This window comes from Chaetodon trifascialis, chromosome 3 (genome assembly GCF_039877785.1).
Source record: "Chaetodon trifascialis isolate fChaTrf1 chromosome 3, fChaTrf1.hap1, whole genome shotgun sequence".
In the NCBI taxonomy this organism is placed as follows: Eukaryota; Metazoa; Chordata; class Actinopteri; order Chaetodontiformes; family Chaetodontidae; genus Chaetodon; species Chaetodon trifascialis.
The window spans coordinates 31,713,113-31,733,470 of record NC_092058.1 but is presented as its reverse complement, the minus strand read 5'-3'; the positions used below and the strand labels follow the sequence as shown (position 1 = coordinate 31,733,470).

The window sequence follows — 20,358 nt, the reverse complement described above, 5'->3', positions numbered from 1 at the left end:
ACAGCACATGAATGGAGACATACCTGTGGCTGAGCACACAAGGGAGTTATGAGCGTACTCAATCCAAGGGAGCTGTGAACTCCAGGAAACCGGATGATGGGCGGCAACGCAACGCAGGGCAGCCTCCAGACTCCGGTTGGCCCGCTCTGTCTGGCCATTACCATTAGTCTGGGGGTGATAGCCAGAGGAGAGACTAGCGGTGGCCCCCACAGCCTTGCAGAACTCTCGCCAGACTTGAGAGGCAAACTGGGGACCCCGGTCAGACACCACATCGAGAGGGAGACCATGCAACTTGAATACATGGACAGAGAGGAGGTGAGCAGTCTCTAGGGCAGAGGGTAACTTAGGGAGGAGCACGTAATGAACTGACTTGGAAAAACGATCAATGATTGTGAGAATTACTGTGTTACCTTCAGACGGGGGTAGTCCGGTCATAAAATCCAGGGCGATGTGGGACCAGGGACAACTAGGGACAGGTAACGGGCGTAACAGTCCCGCTGGGGGCTGATGAGATGTCTTACCACGGGCACAGACAGAGCAAGCGGCGACAAATTCTCGTGTGTCCCGTTACATGACGGAGGAATGCAAGGGTCCTGTGGAAGCCGGGATGACAAGTGAGTTTGGACGAGTGGGCCCACTGGAGGACCTGGGACCGGACAGAATCCAGAACAAACCTCCGGTTGGGAGGTCCTGTACCGGGATCTGGCTGCTGTACTTGAGCCTCCTTGACGATGGACTCGATCTCCCAGGATGCCATGCCCACAAAGCAGGAAGGAGGGAGGATGAGGTCAGGATTCTCCGAGTCCAAGGGAGGGGCGTGAAGCCGTGACAAGGCGTCCGGCTTTGTGTTACGTAAGCCAGGGCGGTAGGACAGGGTAAAATTGAAACGGCTCAGGAACAGCACCCATCTGGCCTGGCGGGAATTAAACCTCTTGGTGGAACGAAGATAGGCCAAATTCTTGTGATCTGTCCATATCAGAAAAGGAACAGAAGTGCCCTCCAGCCAGTGCCTCCACTCTTGCAAAGCCCACACCACAGCCAGCAACTCTCTGCTACCCACGTCGTAATTCCTCTCCTCTTGAGACAGACGATGGGGAAAAAAAGCACAGGGGTGAAGTTTGTTAGTTTGAGGATCTCTTTGCGACAACACAGCACCAGCTCCAGTGTCGGAGGCATCCACCTCCACCACAAACTGCTGAGAGGAGTCAGGGTGTTTTAGGACGGGGGCTGAGGTGAATAACTCCTTAAGCCGGGTGAAGGCTTGCTGAGCCTCCGGAGACCACCGGAAGGGGGAGCTAGTGGATGTGAGTTTGGTCAGGGGGGCTGCCACCTTGCTGTAGTCCCTAATGAACCTCCTGTAGAAGTTAGCAAAACCGAGGAATCTCTAGAGCTCCTTGCGGGTGGTAGGGATGGGCCAATCGGTAACTGCTTGAATCTTAGCTGGGTCTGGTTGAAGTTGGCCCCTGGCGATGACATACCCCAGGAAACCCACAGAGGCTGAATGAAACTCACATTTTTCTGGCTTCACATATAACTTGTTCTCAAGAAGCCTCTGGAGAACAAGACGAACATGCTGTTTGTGTTCCTTCAGGGTGCGGGAAAAAATCAAAATGTCATCAAGGTAAACGAACACAAACCTGTTTAGCATGTCACGCAGCACATCATTGATGAGGGCCTGGAAAACAGCGGGGGCATTAGTGAGTCCAAATGGCATTACCAAGTATTCAAAGTGGCCCAGGGGGATGTTGAAAGCTGTTTTCCACTCATCCCCCTCTTTAATCCGGATGAGATGGTAGGTGTTCCTGAGGTCAAGCTTGGTGAAGATGGTAGCGGAACACAGGAGCTCAAAGCAGGGGTCGATGAAGGGGAGAGAGTACTTATCTTTGATGGTGATGTCGTTTAGACCATGAAAGTCAATACAGGGGCGTAGGGAGGACTCTTTCTTTTTTACAAAAAAGAAACCCGCCCCCAAGGGCGAAGACGGATGATTCCCGAAGCCAGTGAGTCTTGGATGTAGGACTCCATAGCCTCCTTCTCCGGGTGAGACAGGTTGTACAGACAACTGGAGGGAAGGGGCGCTCCCGGGAGGAGGTCTATGGAGCAATCATAGGGATGATGTGGGGGAAGGGAAAGGGTTAGCTCTTTACTAAACACCGGAGCCAGGTCGTGATAATCGGATGGAACTGAGGAGAGGTCCGGGGGAGGCGGAGGAACCACAGGAGGGCGTGGCGCGAAGGGGTTGGCTGAACGCAGGCAATGGGAATGGCAATGGGGGCCCAAGTTGGTTATACTGGAGTCTTCCAGTTAATTTGGGGGTTATGCAAGAGTAACCAGGGAAGACCGAGAACCAGGGGAACATGAGGGGAAGGAATGACAACCAGTTGCAGGTCTTCCCTGTGGTTACCAGAAACAATGAGGGTGACAGGGGCAGTGCGAAAGCTTACTTCAGCTATCAATCTGCCATCTAGTGCAGTGACATTTTTGGGAGAATCAAGGGGCTCTAAAGGGAGGTTGAGTTGGACTGCCAGTTCTTCATGGATGAAGCTCTCATCCGCTCCAGAATCAATTAAATCTTTTAGTGGTAGCAACTCTTTACCCCAGAGAAGGCAGCAGGAAACAGTTATACGAGCAGGAGAGCTTGTGACAGAGGAGGTTTGGCTCACCAGGGTGCTCTCTTCTACTGGTGAGCCCGGTCTTTTGGGGTCTGGGGGCAGGAGGCTATGAAGTGACCCGCCTGGCCACAATAGATGCAGAGCCGTTGGTTGAATCTCAGCTGACGTTCACTGGGAGGCAAGCGAACCCACCTGCATGGGTTCCTCGGAGGATGGACTTGGGGGTGAGGCAGCCGGAGAAGACGAAGGGGGAGAACTGTGGTGAACTGACGGCCCTGAAAAAGGAGCTGGCCTGTGGCCTCTAGTTGGGCTGGACTGAGCTCTCTCCCTCTGCCTCTCCCTAAGCCTATTATCAATGCGAATAGCCAATGAAATTAAAGCGTCCAGGGAATCGGGCTTGTCCCTGGAAGCGTCCCTAACTGATCCTTTAGCTCCCCAGAAAGGTTTCTAAGAAAAATCCCCATTAACTCACGCCCCCCCCCCACCCACTCTCTGAGGCTGCAATTCTAAAATCAATGGAAAATTCAGCCACTGATCTAGAACCCTGCACGAGAGAAAACAGGCGTTTAGCAGCTTCCTGTCCCTGCAAAGGGTGATCAAAAATTCTACACAGCTCTTTAGAAAAATTAACAAAAGTGGAGAGAGTGGGAGAACCCTGTTCCCAGAGAGCTGTGGCCCATTGAGCAGCTCTACCCCTGAGCAAGTAAATAACATAAGCTATCTTAGCTCTGTCAGTACGATAACTAAGGGGCTGTTGGTCAAACACTAAAGAGCAACGTAAAACAAAGCTATTGGCCCCACCAATCTCACCAGTGTAGGGCTCGGGAGTAGGGACAAAGGGCTCTTGGTGTCTGCCTGAGAGTGGAGAGGATGGTGCAGAACTCACGGTGGCGTGTTCAGTGGAGGCGCTGTGATCAGGGGGAATGAGCCGTTCAGAGAGGTTGGAGACCTGGTTGCTGAGGGTCTGGAGTGTTTCCATGATACCTTGTAACATATTCTCATGTTGTCCCAGCTGAAATCCTTGTCTAGCGATAGCAGATCTTACCGGATCCGAATCCGCTGGGTCCATGTTGGCCAGAGTATTCTGTGACGTGTGTGCACGAAACAGAACCCAGGAGCGGAAACGGAGAAGGTAGAACAATGATTTATTTTCAACAGGGGCAGGGAGCGTACAGAAAAGTCCAAAAGTGCAAAAAATCCAAAAAAAGGCTGGAGAGTGCTGGGCTGTGTGGGAGACGGGAGGCACTGAAAGAGAAGAGGAGAGGCACAAGTTAGGCACAAAATCACCAATAATCACGAGAGAATTTCAACTTTTACAAGAGAAAACCAAGCCAGGGGATACCATGCGAGCTATCAGGATACTCTGGCGCTGAGGAGTGCCTCTGCAGGCCTAAAGAAGGGAAGCTGATGGTAAAGCAGGAACAGGTGTGTTCAATCATTCCTCGGCGCAGCAGGGGGAAGGGTGCCTCAGGAAGAGCAGATGACAAGTTAGCCCACAACAACCCAGCCAGGAACCAGTGCCACCAAAATAAAAGTCCATGAACATACCAAAATAAAGGCCCAAAACATACAAACCACAACACAACTACTTCACTGTAATTTTTCTGCATATGACAGCAAAGAACTCAAACTTGATACTGAATTAAATCACTGTTTTCAAGCAGGGTTTTCACACACTGTTTTTTTCATTTAAAAAAGCCTATTGTTCATGTTAAAATTTAAAAACAAAAACAGAGAGAATAAATACACAGAATTTTTTTTAAATTACTTCTTCTTCCTGTTTATCCCTTTTCAGTTGGAGAACAACAAAATTATCTGAAACTGCCACCATCTGGTAAATAGTTTAGTTGAACTTGTAAATACACTGTTTGATCTCAGCAGGGTATAGCTCCAGTCTGTCACCTCCAAGTCGCTCTTTTTGAAGACTTAATAAGTCTTTCAGTACAATCAAACACATAATACAGTTGTTGGCATTGGCATATCTAATAATGTTCCTATAATGGCTTCGTGAGCTACTTATCCCACCTGTCTTTTTTTGTATACAATGTTTGTGTGTGTATTGCAGGTGGTGATCATGGAGGTACAGGGTTTGAAGTCACTGGCTCCAAACAGGATTGTTTACTGCACCATGGAGGTGGAGGGAGGACATAAACTGCAGACAGACCAGGCTGAGGCTTCGAAACCCACGTATGTACAGCACACGCACATACACATACACACACTGCATAACCAATCCTCTGCCACCCTGTTCACTTGTTCTTTGGCGCGCGCTCACACACACACACACACACACACACACACACACACACACACACACACACACACACACACACACACACACACACACACTTTTGGGGACATTACATATACTTACATTCATTTCCTGGAGATTTACCCTAACCATAACCATAACTACTACTTGCCAAACCCTAACCCTTAAGGGTTGCTACAAAATGTATGTGAGGTAGACCAGACACTCAATTGCTGCCAGAATAAAACAGAATTTTTATATTATGAGCAACGGGAGTGGCACCAGTGTCCTATATGCACATTTTAAACTCCATGGCCAATGTCCAGAGCATGGGCCTGGAGAGCAGAAGGGATTGGACCATGGGCCAGAGACAGGCAGCGGAGAGGAAATGGATTTATCTACTAAAGACCATAGACGCCATTGGGCTAAATGAAAAGCATGGGTGATGAGTCCATTTCCACTTAATAATAAAAAACTTTTTTCACTGCATTTTCTAGAAGTGCTCACCTCCACGCTTTTCAGGGCCTCTTCTCCTACAGGTTTCTGGTGGGGCTCCCACTGCAGCGATCCAATTATGAAACCCTCTTCTTTTAATGTCCTCCCTCCTTTTCTATGTTTTATAGTCTCCTAACATATTTTTTTAATTTTTATGTTTATTTATTTAATTTATTTCATAACCTAACTTATTTAAATGTATAAGATTCAGTCTCTCAACCACTTATCACATCTTTTTACAAACAGCATTTTTAACAAATTATATATTATATATCATATATTTTATCTTATCAGAATTGTTGTGTGCACTTTTAATTATGTTTTTATAGCACTTTTAACAGATTGGATGAGACTAAATCTTATTACCACATGATTTTATCCCCCTTTAAAAACAAACAAACAAACAAACAGGATTTATTTATTTATTTATTATTAATCATTCTACCTTAAATGCATTTATTCCATTTAAATTAATTTATCATTAATCTACATCTTTTTTATTTAATGATTTATCACAAGAGGCTTCCCCCAGTAATCCCTCCTCTTAATAAAACATTTTACAAAAACGTGTGGCATGCTGTCATTAGTGATACAGTGCTTTTGCCCTGCTTCGCCCCTTCTGTGTTCAGTGCAAAGCACTGAACCACTATTGTTCTTCTGTGCGCTTCTTCTTAAACTTATTATTCTTCTTCCGTACTTTTTTCGGTTCGCTACTAGTCATAAACGATAGCAAGCACCCAGGCAAATTATATATCAAAACGTGCGGCTCGGGAATGGTGTGCTATTATTTTTCTCTACAGAATACGCGTTTTTCGCGTCGTAAGACGCGAAAAACGCACGAAAAAATCCCATAAGAAATGAATGGGACGAGCCGAAAAATGCGAAAAAATCTCCCCCTTTTTCAACGGGCTACTGCTCGGGCATACTTTGACCTAGAGACGCCGTTCCAACTTTCAAACGTAGACACAAGTCTCGTGTATGGGTCTTTTAAGTCTCGTTTTGATAGGTCGTATAGTTTTGGAGCAGTCGCCGTTCAATGACCGCGAGCGTTTTGGGAGAAATTGTGAGTTTATAATGGGTGTGTATTGCACGGAATGTTCGCGCTAGAGTGGAGGGGATTAACTGCCAGAGTGGAGAGAAGCTCTGAAAATTGTGTGAAACTTTCATCTTTCCACGCTCCCCCAAAGCACAAATTTTGCTCTACAGGCGTGAAAATACCCAGAGTTGTAGTGCCACTTGCGCTGATTCTCACGATGTGCCTGGCTAAGCGATAGGACTTACGGTTTTTGAGTTCTCAGCCTCTGAGCAAGGAGAGCGCCTCAGACGTCGCCCATAAGGTCCAATGCAAATCAAAAACGGGAGAGACAGAAACCAGCCGTTTTTTAACTCGCTCTAAAATCGGCATTTTTGAGCCCAGCGGAAAAAGAAAGTGATCATCTTGTAGAGCAAAGCCTTGTGGCTCTCATGGTGAAGAAATTTCGGCAATAGGAGTTTCGGTGTCGGCGTGAGAAGCGTTTGTTCGGAGGGTGCGCAGAGGCCAAATTCAGACGTTTCTCAGACTCTCGCAGACCCGCAGATGGCCTGATCTCAAGTTGCCATGGCAACCTCTGAGCCTGAGTGCCTCTCCCACACACACACACACATATGTAGCTTTAGCTGCAGCTGTGCAGCTCAGTCAAATGATCAGTTCTCCATTAAGCTCTATAGTGTCATGCTAACCAGCCACAGCCAAGCCTACTACTGGTGAGTTGTATATGTTAGTGAGGTAATGAGTGATGTTGGCCTGTTAGCATTAGCCACAATGCTAACATGCTAATGCTAACATGAGGTCCTATGAACTTGTTGGTGTGTGGAGGTTTGACTAGTGATGTCGGTTTGTTGTGCTAACATGCTAATGTTAGCATGCTAATGCTAATATGCTAACTTAGGTTAAAATGAAACTTGAAGGCGTTCTAATGATGGTTCAGAGGTTTTTAATGTGTTATTTGACATGCTAATGTTAGCATGCTAATGTTAACATGCTAACATGCGTTAAAATGATGGGGAAAGGCATTCTAATGGTGGTTCAGAGGTTTTTAATGTGTTATTTGACATGCTAATGTCAGCCTAGCATTGTCGCTGATGCTGAACACTAGGCACGCGCACGGCCCGGCGTTTGCGCACTGTATCACTCTCCAAATTTCCCGCCGAGGGGAATTTGTCTAGTTCTTCTTCTTCTTTTTTTTTTTTTTTTTTTAAGTAAAGCAAGTTCTGTTCAGGGCAAAAGCACTGTATCACTAACTACCAACATTTACAGGCCGGGTCTGTTTGTGAGAGACGCCACTGAACAGCGCATGCGCGGAACACGGCAGGATGCAGCAGTTTGTTTTGAAGCTGAGGTGTGTGATATGCTGCTACTATGTCTGCTGTGTGGAAATATTTCCAAGTGAATGACGAGAACCATTGCGCTGGCTCAAACACTAGTTGGTAACCGTGGCAACAGAAACTCAGAACATACGTTCACATACGTTGTTTCACAGTTTATTTATCACAACAGCAAGACAGTGGAGGACACACACAAGCGGTAAGAGGTGCACTTGCCCTCTGAAATGATACTTTGTATCACGTAACATAACGTTAAGCAATCATCTCACTTCCCTCCACTGATTAATATAACAGCTGCGGCCGACTGAGCTGCACGTTCTGTGGCCAGAGCCGGTTACCTTGGCAACGCGTCACAACGAGAGATATTAAATAGTCCACTAAGCCGCTTCCTGTGAAAAACTTACGATTTTAACAATAAAAAACAAAATTAACGTATTAATAATTGATTTAATATTTCTTTCTTTCATAAGTGACCATGGTATAAGCGTGGTAGAAGACCAGCTCACCTTTGACCAGTCTATACCCAGCATGTGGCATTCTTGATTTTATGGACCTCACAACACGATCAAGTTCATCATCAGAAATTTTGGAATAACATCCATGTACAGAAAGGCTCTTGTTCTTTCATGTTCTTTCATCTGCCTGTTCAGTGTACTTCTTGAAACACCATACAACTTGGCTACATTTTCTAAAGGAAGTGCAGTGGAAAGGAGACTTTTAAGGTCATCAGCGTGTATTTTAAGGTGTGGCCGTCCCAGCCTCCCCACTGTGGCAGTTACAATATCTGACACATTTACTGATGCTTCTCCAGCAGATTGAATAGGCAAGCTTAGGGTGTTGATCAACTCCTGCAGACTGGTAATGAGTTCCAGTGGGATGTTTAGATGATGTGATGCCATTGTTGCCAAGGAAAGCTCTTGCTGAGCAAAATCCAGGAGGTAATCCAAATCTAGCATTTCATTTCTTAGAATCAAGCTGAATCTTGCTTGAATCCTCTACAAGATTTCCTTACTTGCTCCTGCAGGCACAGACATAGCTAAGTCAGCACAAAGTAACCTTAATGTCTGTACAACTGAACACATTAAATTACATGAACCTGAAATGCTAATTCTATCACAGATTCCGTTTTGATCAAAATGACCCATGAACCAACAGCCTGTGTAATTAAAATATAATGCCGGATTATGTTATTTGAATTAGTTTTGTAAGTACACAATATTGTTAACAATAACCTTGAGCTGGATCATAATCTGTTAATAGACCATATGCTTGCCTACCTGGGACTGCATCGTAGATCCTGCTCTGGTCCCACAATGTTACATTGTTCTACAGAAAAAGGAAATAGAATTAGATTTTAAAAATCACTCCACAGGGATGAGTAGAGGGAGACCTTTTAAGATGAGTCTCCTATGCTCTATTGTACGGTCATCTAGCTGTGGGTTCAAAAAGTTCTGTGGTGGGTTTTGAGATAAACACCAAGCTATTTGAAAACTGTAACTGCATTGAGACTGTGGATGGCCAAAACTGCTTAAGACAAAACTTTCCTTAGAGAATTTGTTTTCTTGCACATATGGTTACATAGTCTCGCCCATTGTAGCTGGGATAGGCTCCAGCCCCCCGCAACCCCGAAAGGGATAGGCGGTATAGATAATGGATGGATGGATATGGTTACATAGTGTGCCTGAAACAAGTTAAATAAGACAATAAAATCAAATGAATGTTTGGTGTAGGTCAGAAAAATCAGCTACTGTATGTGGTCTCCAGGGTACCCCCGGCATCCCAAATAGAGGCAAAAGAGGTTATTAACCTATTTTGACTACCTGTGGTTTGTTTGATAGATAAGACAAAAAGAACATCTTCAAAACAAATTTCAAAAAATTTTATGTGAATAATGTACCTAAAAAGACAAATGCGCAAGTGTCAGCTGTGCAATATTAAGGTTTAGTATTAGTATTAGTATTATGGTCAATACTCACAGTGCCAGAATTTACCTTTTTCCTTTTTACCTTTTTCCTGTGGAATGCTCCAACAACACCTATTTGGAACACTCCACAGGTAAACATGTTGATTGTAACAGGTGATAGCATCATGACTGGGTATGAAAGGGGCATCCTGGAAAGGCTCAGTCGTTCACAAGCGAGGATGGAGAGAGCTTCACCACTTTGTGAGCACATGACTGGATAAAGGATATTACTACCTGAGTTCAGGGACACTACGTAAAATAGTTGTCAATAAACACAATTTATTTACAAATGATAACATTCTATTTTCATTTACGTTTTACACAGCGTACCAATTCATTGGGAATCTGGGTTGTACAGAAATATAAATTTAGTACTACTATGGCATACTATATTCTTCTTTTTTTTTTCTAAAAAAGTATATGTTATCTCCCAGAATTTCTGCAAGTTGTGAACCATAAATTGGACCTCAGAAACACACGTCTTGTCTAATCTTCTCTATTATGATATATAATATATAATTTGTTAAAAAGTCTCTGTCCCTTCACAGTATTAAGCAGATAACGGGCAAAGACACGTTATTAGTCTCTATAGGAATATCACAAGAATATTGCTGGGATTTGGTCCAGTTGACTGGTGGCTGCTGCAAGGTGGTGCAGCAGGTAGTGCGCGTGCATCATGGCAAGAAGGTTGCTGGTTCGATTCCCGGGTCGGGCCTTTCTGTGTGAAGTTTGCATGTTCTTCTTTACATGTTCTTCCCATGCATGCGTGGGTTCTCCCCGGGCACTCCGGCATCCTCCCACAGACCAAAAACATGCTCATTAGGTTAATTGGTGACTGTAAAATTGCCCATAGGTGTGAGTGTGTGTGCCCTGCGATCGACTGGCGACCGGTCCAGGGTGTACCCTGCCTCTCTTGCCCGTTGACAGCTGGGATAGGCTCCAGCACCCCCCGCAACCCCGAAAGGGATACACGGTATAGAAAATGGATGGATGGATGACTGGTGGCTACTGTAAACTGTTAATCTGTTATTATCAGTCCCTGTGGGTACATTAGAGGGACATTTTGTTCACCGACAGTAACACAGTTTCAGGAGGCTACAGTATTATAATCACTGTTATCTGCTCATGGTGAATGTGAGTGGCAACAAAATTGGCAGTGGCTGTCTTCTGTCTGCTAATGTACAAATGATTACCAAATTAGAATCTGTAATGATCAGGAAGATGGTGTTTGATTTTATTACATATTTATCAGAGGAGACTTTGGGTTATGTCAGGTATGAGATAGCAAAGTTTGTTGTTTCGAGATCATTTGGGAATAAACTGATCACATTAGAAAACAGTGTTGAAATTGACAAAATAGAATGTGTGTTTAAAAAGAAATTGATTTCCAAAAACAACTACAGTCATGGCCTCTTGCGTTCAATTCCGCTTAGCATTATGGCTAATTAAGTAGCTTCATACTTTATACCATAGGTGGGGAACCTTTCCCTATAAAGGGCCATTTTAATTTTTATGACATCATTTGAGGCCCATATATTCGGTCATTGAATACATACATCACTGTAACCTCTAAAGCGATGGCTAGAACTGCTTCTCTTTGGTGAGGCATCTGATTTCAGTGATGATGATGATGATGATGATGATGATGATGATGATGATGATGATGCTACTTGCAGCTGCTTTTCCAGGTTTGGGTCAATCAGTCTTAAGCAGACCAGAGTCTTTGTAAGATTCAATAGTAAACATAGATGCAAACTTCAGTACATGCCTCCTCAGACTGGGGAAATCCTCAGGATGTACATACAGCATAGAGATTTTCTTGTATTAAGCTTTGAGCTTGCCATTGCTTTTCAGCTCAGTAAATTCATGTTAAAGGTTGTCAGGCACATCATCTGGTTCAACATTAAACAGCGTAATTCAATTCCTTTTGTTTACTTTTCAAATCCTGAAACTTCCTGAGTTTTCACACTCAGCAGCATATTTATGTTGTGTTAGCAGGCTTTTGTTCTTGCAGAGTAGGAAAATGCACAGTGTTATCCCTCTCCAGTTGCACTTTCCACAGCATTAATTCCACTTTATTTCACATTTGAAAGCAGAGAGCTGAGACACTGGCTAGAGCTTGAGGTTCAACTCACCTACTTGGTAATGTCCATAAAGTTTTCCCTTTATCTCCATTAATTCCTTGAGAAAAACTGACAGTTAGGAACAATTTTATATTGTCCGGTGGCAGCAGCTGTGCAGCAGCACACGTCACTCCTTTGCAGACTGTCCTTCTGAATGAGGTTTGTTGTTGTTAGTTCACTCACTCACCATAAAACTGACTCACTGACATTGTCTCTGTCAGAATGTGGTCTTGCAAAAGCTGCATGCTGGGCGCCTGAACTCCTTTAAAGAACATTAATTTTGTCCAAAACACGTTTCTCCCATCCAGTCACGCAGTTCGAGCTGTAATGATGCTCAAGATTGTCCTTTTTCATCACTTAGAGCGTGTCCTCATAAACTTACTTAGACACAGTGGCATCTAGCCAGGAGGACAGATGTTCTCCACCCCTGCTTTATACTAAACACAGAAACACAAAGGTAATGTCACCAGCATGATTTCTACACTCAATGATGCAGACAATCTTTGTGCAGACATTTCTTTAATGGACCATGGAAATGCCAGGCGAGGTTAAATGACACCTGTCATTTAAAGAAGGGTGGACACAGACTGTCATTGGAGTTACAGCAATCACCGTTGCACTGGCTAAATGAATTGTGGAACTGAACTCCTCTGCTATCCACGAAAATTATGTTCCAGACTTACAGTCAAACCGGTCCTGTACAGTGGTGAGTGCAGGCCCGGATCCAGCTCCAGGCTCAATTTTTCAATTCAATTCAATTTTATTTGTATAGCACCAAATCACAACAGAAGTTGTCTCAGGACACTTTCCATACAGAGCTGGTGCTCTCTGAACCAGTGTCTCTGGGAACAACAGTTCTCTGGCTTCCCACTACTTCTACAGCCTGAGCTCCATACCCTACAGTTGGCGTTAGTGAATTGCTCCTTGGTTCAGGCAGAGGCAGAGCACAAGACACTGCCCTTTTCAACTCTTTTGTCTGTATCACTGATCACTGGACCTTGGTTTGAAATAGAGATCGAGAGAGGCGCTCTTAGTACTTAATTTTAAACTATTTTATTTTTACCTATAAATTAGACTTTTTATTTCTCAACCTGGGGAAAGGCTGGTGAGCTGGTGGAGGCCTGGTTATGGTTTCGGGTCCTACTCACATACGTAGTCATACTCTTGACCTTAATTTAACCTTTGGCATTCTGTTCCCTAATGTCCAGATAAATTATGTCTGTTTATGTAATCATTGGCCGTTTATGTTTTCCACCTCACTCCCCTCTCTGACTCCTAAACTCAGTCCACCAGGAAACTATTCCAGATCTATTACCCCTCTTACTGCCAGGCAGTTCTCATCTTCTCTGCTCTCATTAATGCTCCTATGCTGTTCTGGGCACAGGAGACCTAGACTACACTTTTACAAATATTCTTGATTAAATTGCACCAAAGAAAAGTAGAGAAAATAAAAATCAAAGCTCTGCGATTTAGGTGATAATGGATACAATGATAGCTTATATTTGACAGATGTCTTGTTCACCCCGTGCCACAGCATCACTTAAATGATATACTGTTGTTATATGTGCATTAATAAGAGAATTGAAGCAGATATTTAAAACTAGCACAGTTACTTTCCATCATAACTAATTACTTGTATATGCAGTAATTGGTCAAAAAGTCACTATTAACTGTAACTAATTACTAATTTTGAGTATTTGCCCAACACTATGGATGACATCTTGTTTCAGTGGTTGACAGGTGACTGGTCTGTGCCAGAGCAGGGTGTCACCAGGAGATGGCGTGTCCCTCACAGGAACACATCCATCCATCCATCCATTATCTATACCGCCTATCCCTTTCGGGGTTGCGGGGGGCTGGAGCCTATCCCAGCCACAATGGGCGAGAGGCGGGGTACACCCTGAACCGGTCGCCAGCCGATTGCAGGGCCACACACAAGACAGGAACACATCTCAGGGGCAAAGATTTTCACTCCACTACATTCATCTGCTTTAGTAGGCTTATTTGTAGTTAGGCAGTCACAGTTACTCAACTATTTTACGTTGATTATTTAAATCAACTTAGAAAAATATTTCTCGCGCAAAGTCTTAAAAAAGTCTTAAATGTGTGTTTCCATCAGCCTGTTTTAATGCATATTTTCGATTTGCAAACAGAAAATTCCTAAGTTTTTCTCTTGCAATATACTGTATGATTTTTTTTGTGATTGTTGCGATCAAAAAAACTCATGTAAAAAAGTTGTATATAATCACTTCCTATATGATAATAAGCATACTTCACATTACAGAAACAGTCGAAAAGATTCAGTTCTCATCTTAAAAAAAAAAAAAAGTTTTAACTTGAGAATGAGAAGTATCAGCTCAAAGTTACAAAATCATGTGGTGGAGATTTGGCGCAGTTGGTAGAGCGTCCGCCACATGTATGAAGGTATGTCATCTTCCCTCTCCTGAACCGCTTTTATGGCTGCTCCTCAGCTGTCCAATACACTAAAGGCTAAAAAGCCCAAAACATAACTTCAAAAAAAAAAAGTTACAAAATCATTCCTGAGTCATAAAAGTGATGTAGCTTTACAAAACAGCCTGTGACTCCAAGAATAAACAGGCTCCATCTGTTTACATAGAGTTTGCTTTTGATAATTATCAACAAAAATTATGACCTAATTTTACTTTACATGCGTTGGAACAGAGACAGAGCTGCAGGAGCAGAGCGCGTCATCTGGAGATTCCAGGGCTCGCCTATGTTTTCCGCAACAGGCGCGCGGCTCTCGGCAAAAATAGACCAGGAAGCGGCCAGTAGACAGTCATGTTAGTATTGGTTGAATATGCGCTAATTTTTGCGATTGCAAGATTTCCTGGTCGGACTGATAATACACATTTTGATGCATGAGGGAGGTGGGAAAGTTGGCTTATCCATAAATGTAATTAAGTGTAATGGAAACATTTAGTGAAGTCTATAAAGTAGCCAGCGACACAATATTAATATCTGTGGCACAAATTGATTTTTAATTACTGGGGGTACGCGCTCCCCTCAGCCCTCCACCTATTTTACTGGCCATAGCTAGTCTGTGGGACAGTGGGGGCTGGGAGCCTGTTTGGCTGGCGACCATCCATTGAGTGTGAACAAAGGATACATTGTAATGCAAATAATGACTTTTCAGCCAACAACGCGGCCGGCTCGACACTACACATGCCTGACAGAGTGACAGACAGGAGAACATCATGACGCCTGTGGTGATGATGCGCGATGTGTCAGTGAAACTACAGGTTTACTCAGCTCTGAAATGTGCCGGGAGTTAATCGCTTCAAATGCACAAATGCAGTGAAGTTCACAAACCACCAACAGTTTATATAATAGAATGGACTGTCTATCAGTGGCCATTAGAGCAGCTCTCTAATAATTAAAATAGATGTCACACTGTGTGGAAGAGCTTAATAAGTTAACAAGAGATTTGGCCACGACAGCTTAGACAATGAAACAATTGGATTTATACTTTATCCAAAATCGGGGTGCAATATTGCATGCCACGGATTAGATAGATACAGAAATCATCATCTGAGAAATACTCATGATACTGATTTCACTGTTTATTGGCCGTTTTCATGTGTGTGTGTTAACTGATTGGCCAATAAAAACAAGTAGATTGGCCCTTTATGCCCCACAACATTGTTTTTTTTCATGGGTCTGATTGGCCCATTAGGATTATTCATGATTGAATGCAGGTGTCGTGCGGGGGATGAGGCTCGCTGGCTGCGGAGGGAGAGTTGATGTTGTAGTAAGAACCTGTCTGCCTGGTCTAACATGATGAAGTCATGTTGAACATTTCCGTTTCCCAAAAAAAACATTTATTTGAGGTGCAGCGGCACAATATTAATATCAAACACGCGTACAACGCCTGACGTAAAAAATGCATTCTTGGTGTGCTTCTGAGTACCATGTTTACCCGCGACTATAACTTTTTTTTTAATAGTTACTGTTTATATTCATTGCGTGAACAGTCTGAAAAAAGAGACAGAGACACAGAGAGGAGGACACAGACAGTCACACAGACAGAGTGATGAAAAAGATCAGTGATAATTAACTACAGTATATTAAGCCTATGATGTTGAACATCGCAGTGCGCAGTGCGAGCCGTCTGCGGCGCTCCGCAGCCGCCTGTGAAGGCGAACGAAATCTGGAACCTTTCAGCTCAATGACATGACTTTGAAAGCACCAAGTGACTTGTTTTAACGAATTTCGTTAGATTAAAATATGTAGAACTGTAAAATATCACTTCCATGAGGCTGTTCAGTCAGACATTAACAGATCACAGGCTGAAATTGGCATTTCATCCTCCCGTCCCTCCCTCTTCAGCGCACTGTAAATGATTTCTGTCCAGTAATATACTGTACACACACATACAGGACTCTGCGTATTGCTGGTAACCGCATCAAATAGCGACCCGCAAATCTAAAATGCGCTACAAACAGGAAACCCACCAACTGAAAAGCAGAGTGGCTCCGCGAATCAGGCAGAGTATTAGACATTTAACTGTTTAGCAGTTCAGAATGCTAGAAAAACGCGACGCACAACTTCTGTTATTCATGATTAATTTTCTGGGCACAAATCACTCGGCACGCGGAGATGCGCTGGGAGCCTCTCCAAAGGTGGAGAGAGATGTGGAGGAAAAGGCAGGATGGGCAGATGAGCAGATCCAAGAAGTTTGTGAACGAGCACTACAATAATGTGGATGATTAAGCATAATTATATTTAAAAAACTGCACAGGGTGCTCTACTAGACAAGCAGTTTTTCTTACAGCAGTGGAGGCTATGTGCAGATCTAATGAACGACTCAGCAAAGCTGACATGGTAACCAATTATAATGACTGCTCCTCCTGGTGGACTGATCGAGCGAGTGCAGGTAGTTTCCGCAAATGGAGCTTAGGGGCGTTATGAGTTGGCCCCGCGCCGATGACGTCATTGCGGGGGATCTCATTACAGTCACGAACCCGCCTACTGCAGAGCAGGGACCGGTCACGGACCCGCCAGGGCCCCAGCATGAAATTAGGGGAATTTCGAGGCTGCTACATCTGTACCTCCTCTTCAGCCTATCATGGTTTGGCCTCCGCTGAGCTCTTTTCCTCCCTTAGGGGAGGAGGAAGAGGAGGCGGAGGACGTAGATGTGAGACCATCTCTTCCTCCGAGGATGTTCTCTCTTGCGCACAGCCGTCTGTGAGTGAGGTAACTAGGGGAGAGGTAGCCCATCGTTTTGAGGAGGTAATTAGCAGGGCCTCTAGGGCTCTGGGTGTTGCCCCTCCTGAGAACCCCAGGACTACATCCTCTCGGTTTGAAGAGGGTACAGAGGTGCGCCCTGCCTCTACCCAGGTGCCGCTCCTACCTGATTTTAAGGAGCTGCTGTGCCAGCAGTTCCACACTCCAGCCACTGCCCACAAGTGGTCTGCAGCTTGTCGCCGGTTTTCCAACATGCACGACAGGGACCAGATTGCTTGTGGGACACTTCCCCCAGTGGACCGGGCCCACACTCCATTGGTGTCCCCTCTAGCTCCATACTTGGCAACGCCAACTGCTCTAGTAAAAATTGCAGGGTCATGGATAGCCTGCTCGCCAGGCTACATAAAGCCATGTCGGTGCAGACTTGGCTGGCAAATGCAGGCGCTATTTTGTCCCTTTACCTCCGTGACTTGTCTCGGCAGGTTAAGGTCGACACCAGTGTCTGTGAGGAGCTGCAGATGGCCTCCTCATGCCTCTCCTCTGTGATGAGGGAGCAGGCTGAGGCGGCAGGCAGTGCCTTAGCTTCTTTTTGGGTAGCTAGGCACCACTTGTGGCTGTCTCAATCCCAGCTGCAACAAGAGACTGCCTGCTTAAAGTGCCAGTGGAACCCACAGCCATGTTTGGCTCTCATGCCACTGCCTTATTGCAGCAGGCGCAGGAGAGCCGCCGCTGTGCTAAGGAGGTTTAGTGGGCCTAGACAGCCTTGCTCTCAGCCAGCACCAACTCCTGAGGCCTTGTCATGGGGTCAAGGGGACCTCAGACTCCAGCCAGAGGCCTCCCAGCAGCATAAGTGCCGCCGCCAGGGCAGGGGCAGAGGACTGACTGCTAAGGCGGAGGGATCCTCCAAGCGCCCTCAACCCTCCTGACAATCATCGGACTTGGGCCAACCAGGTTTCCCCGTCTGCTGCTCGCAGGGTGGCCTGGTTGGCCCTGGAGACCGACCCGTGGGTGGTTTCCACCATGACCCACGGGTACCGCATTCAGTTTTTGCGCTGACCGCCGGTTACAGGAACACCCATGTTTACAACAGTGGCCGATCCTCACCAGGGGGCGGTTCTGCAGGCAGAGCTGTCCGCTCTCCTGGAAAAAGGGGCCATAAGGGAGGTGGCCTCAGGGGATCAGCGTGCTGGGTTTTTCTCCCGCTACTTTCTGGCCCCGAAGAGGGACGGAGGGCTTTGCCCAATTCTGGACCTCAGGGGGCTGAATCAGTATCTCCGGCCCCTGCGATGCCGGATTTTGACGGTCCCCAGGGTGAGACAGGCAATCTCTGCAGGAGATTAGTTCGCCACTATAGACCTGAAGGATACCTATTTCCAGATACCCATCTGGAGGGGTCACTGGCACTTCCTGTGAGTTTCAGGTGCTGCCGTTCGGTATTTCTCTGGCACCACACACCTTCACTTGATGTATGGATGCGGTTCTCTCCCCCCTGAGGCGCAAGGGCATCAGAATTTTGAACTACCTCGACGACTGGCTGGTTTGCGCAGTCTCAGAGGAGCAATGCCGCCAACACGTAGCCCTGCTGTTGGAGCACTTTCGAAGTTTAGGCCTGTGCCTAAACTACAAGAAGAGCAGGCTCAAACCGGCCCGGGTGACCTCCTTCTTGGGTATGGTCCTGGACTCGAGGAGCAGTGCAGTTGCTTTGACCCAGGAGAGGCAGCTGGCCTTCAGGTCCTGTGTTGCCCTGTTCCGACTGCGCGCTCTGGTCAACTGGGGTCTCTGCCTTCGCCTCATGGGCCTAATAGCAGCCATGGTGCAAGTAGTCCCTCTCGCCCTCTTGCACATGTGGCCTGTACAGAGGTGTCTGCTGAGCTTGGGTTTGTGCCCTCAGAGGTCCCACAAGACCAAAGCACTGGTCTCTCAGAGGCTCCACAGAGCCCTACGGTGGTGGAAGGTCCCCGCGAACATCAGGGCGGGCTGCGATCTGGGTCCAGTGATCTATCGCCAGCTGGTGTACACCGACTCATCCCCGGCAGGGTGGGGCGCGGCACACGAAGGCTGTGGGGTCAGCGGTGTCTAGACCGGGCGGTGGCAAGGTCAGCATATAAATGTCCTGGAGCTGAGGAGGGCTCTTCTAGCTCTGTGTCATTTCTTGCCAAGAATGAGGGGTCATCATGTGATTGTCCGCTCCGACAGCACAGTGGCAGCCGCTTACATCAACAGGCAGGGGGGGCTGGGCTCCCCGGTCCTGTGCAAGCTGCCTACAGTTCTCTGGCAGTGGGGTCACCCCCTCTTCCTTTCGCTCAGAGCCGTGCATGTGCCGGGGGTACTGAACTCCGCGGTGGACATCATGTCGAGGGGGGGCCCTCAGCCGGGGGAATGGAGGCTCCATCCGGCATTGGTTTCCGAGATAGAGCAGAGGTCGACCTGTTCGCGTCAAGGGAGTCGTCCCATTGCCCGCTCTTTTTCTTGCTGCGGAACGACGATCCCCCCTTGGGCTGGGATGCTCTGGCTCATCCATGGGCCAGGGTTCTGCTCTACGCCTTTCCCCCCTTTGCTCTTCTCCAGCCTCTTCTTCAAAGAGTTCTGGTGGAGCATGTGCGGGTGATATTGGTGGCGCCTCTGTGGCCCCACATGGCATGGTTCTCAGCCATTCCAGCTCTGCTGGACGGACCACCATGGGAGCTCCCGTGCCAGAGGGACCTTCTCTCCCAGGCAAACGGAGCCCTGTTCCACCCCTTTCCAGCGGGGCTCAGGCTGGTGGCTTGGCCCCTGAGAGGGACAGGTTCCTGGCCTTAGGGTTGCCAGAGCCTGTCGTAGCAACACTTCAGCAGGCCCAGGCTCCATCCACAAGGGTGGCTTATTCATACTGTTGGCAACTGTTTACTGCCTGGTGTGGGTCTAACCAGGTGGACCCCTACTTAGCCTCAGCTCAGCAGATCCTGCAGTTCTTGCAGTCTCAGCTGGAGGCCTGGAAGGCTGCGGTGACACTGTGGGGATTGGTGGCGGCAATCAAAGCAGTGCGAATCGGTGAGGTTGCACTGGGTGCTGAGGACTGTGCCCTCATTTCTCGGTTTCTCCGGGGGGCCCAGAGGCTTACGGGTCGAGCTGCTGGTCCCGCAGTTCCCTCATGGGACTTGGATGTCGTCCTTGGGGCTCTTCAGAGTCCCCCTTGTGAACCCCTTGGGGGTGCTGGTTTGCGCTGGCACTTTATAGCTACCAAATAGGGCGTGGCCGGGCAAGCCAGTGTGTCTTAAAGAATTATCCAAGTACCCTGACAAGCAGCGGGGGTCATATCCCTGTACATATGGAATATGTAACGGAGTGGAGAGATAGTCTCTTCAC

At 46.5% G+C, this 20,358-nt stretch overlaps 1 protein-coding gene across 4 annotated transcripts in view; it reads left to right on the top strand.

The window, feature by feature from the left end:
• Positions 1 to 20,358, top strand: part of cadpsa (Ca2+-dependent activator protein for secretion a) — a 335,946-nt gene that overhangs the window by 152,860 nt on the left and 162,728 nt on the right. For all 4 annotated transcript variants that reach the window (XM_070958180.1, XM_070958178.1, XM_070958172.1 and 1 more), the window contains exon 6: positions 4,678 to 4,799. In XM_070958180.1, coding sequence (XP_070814281.1) covers positions 4,678 to 4,799 — 122 coding nt within the window. The remainder of the gene's footprint in view (positions 1 to 4,677; positions 4,800 to 20,358) is intronic.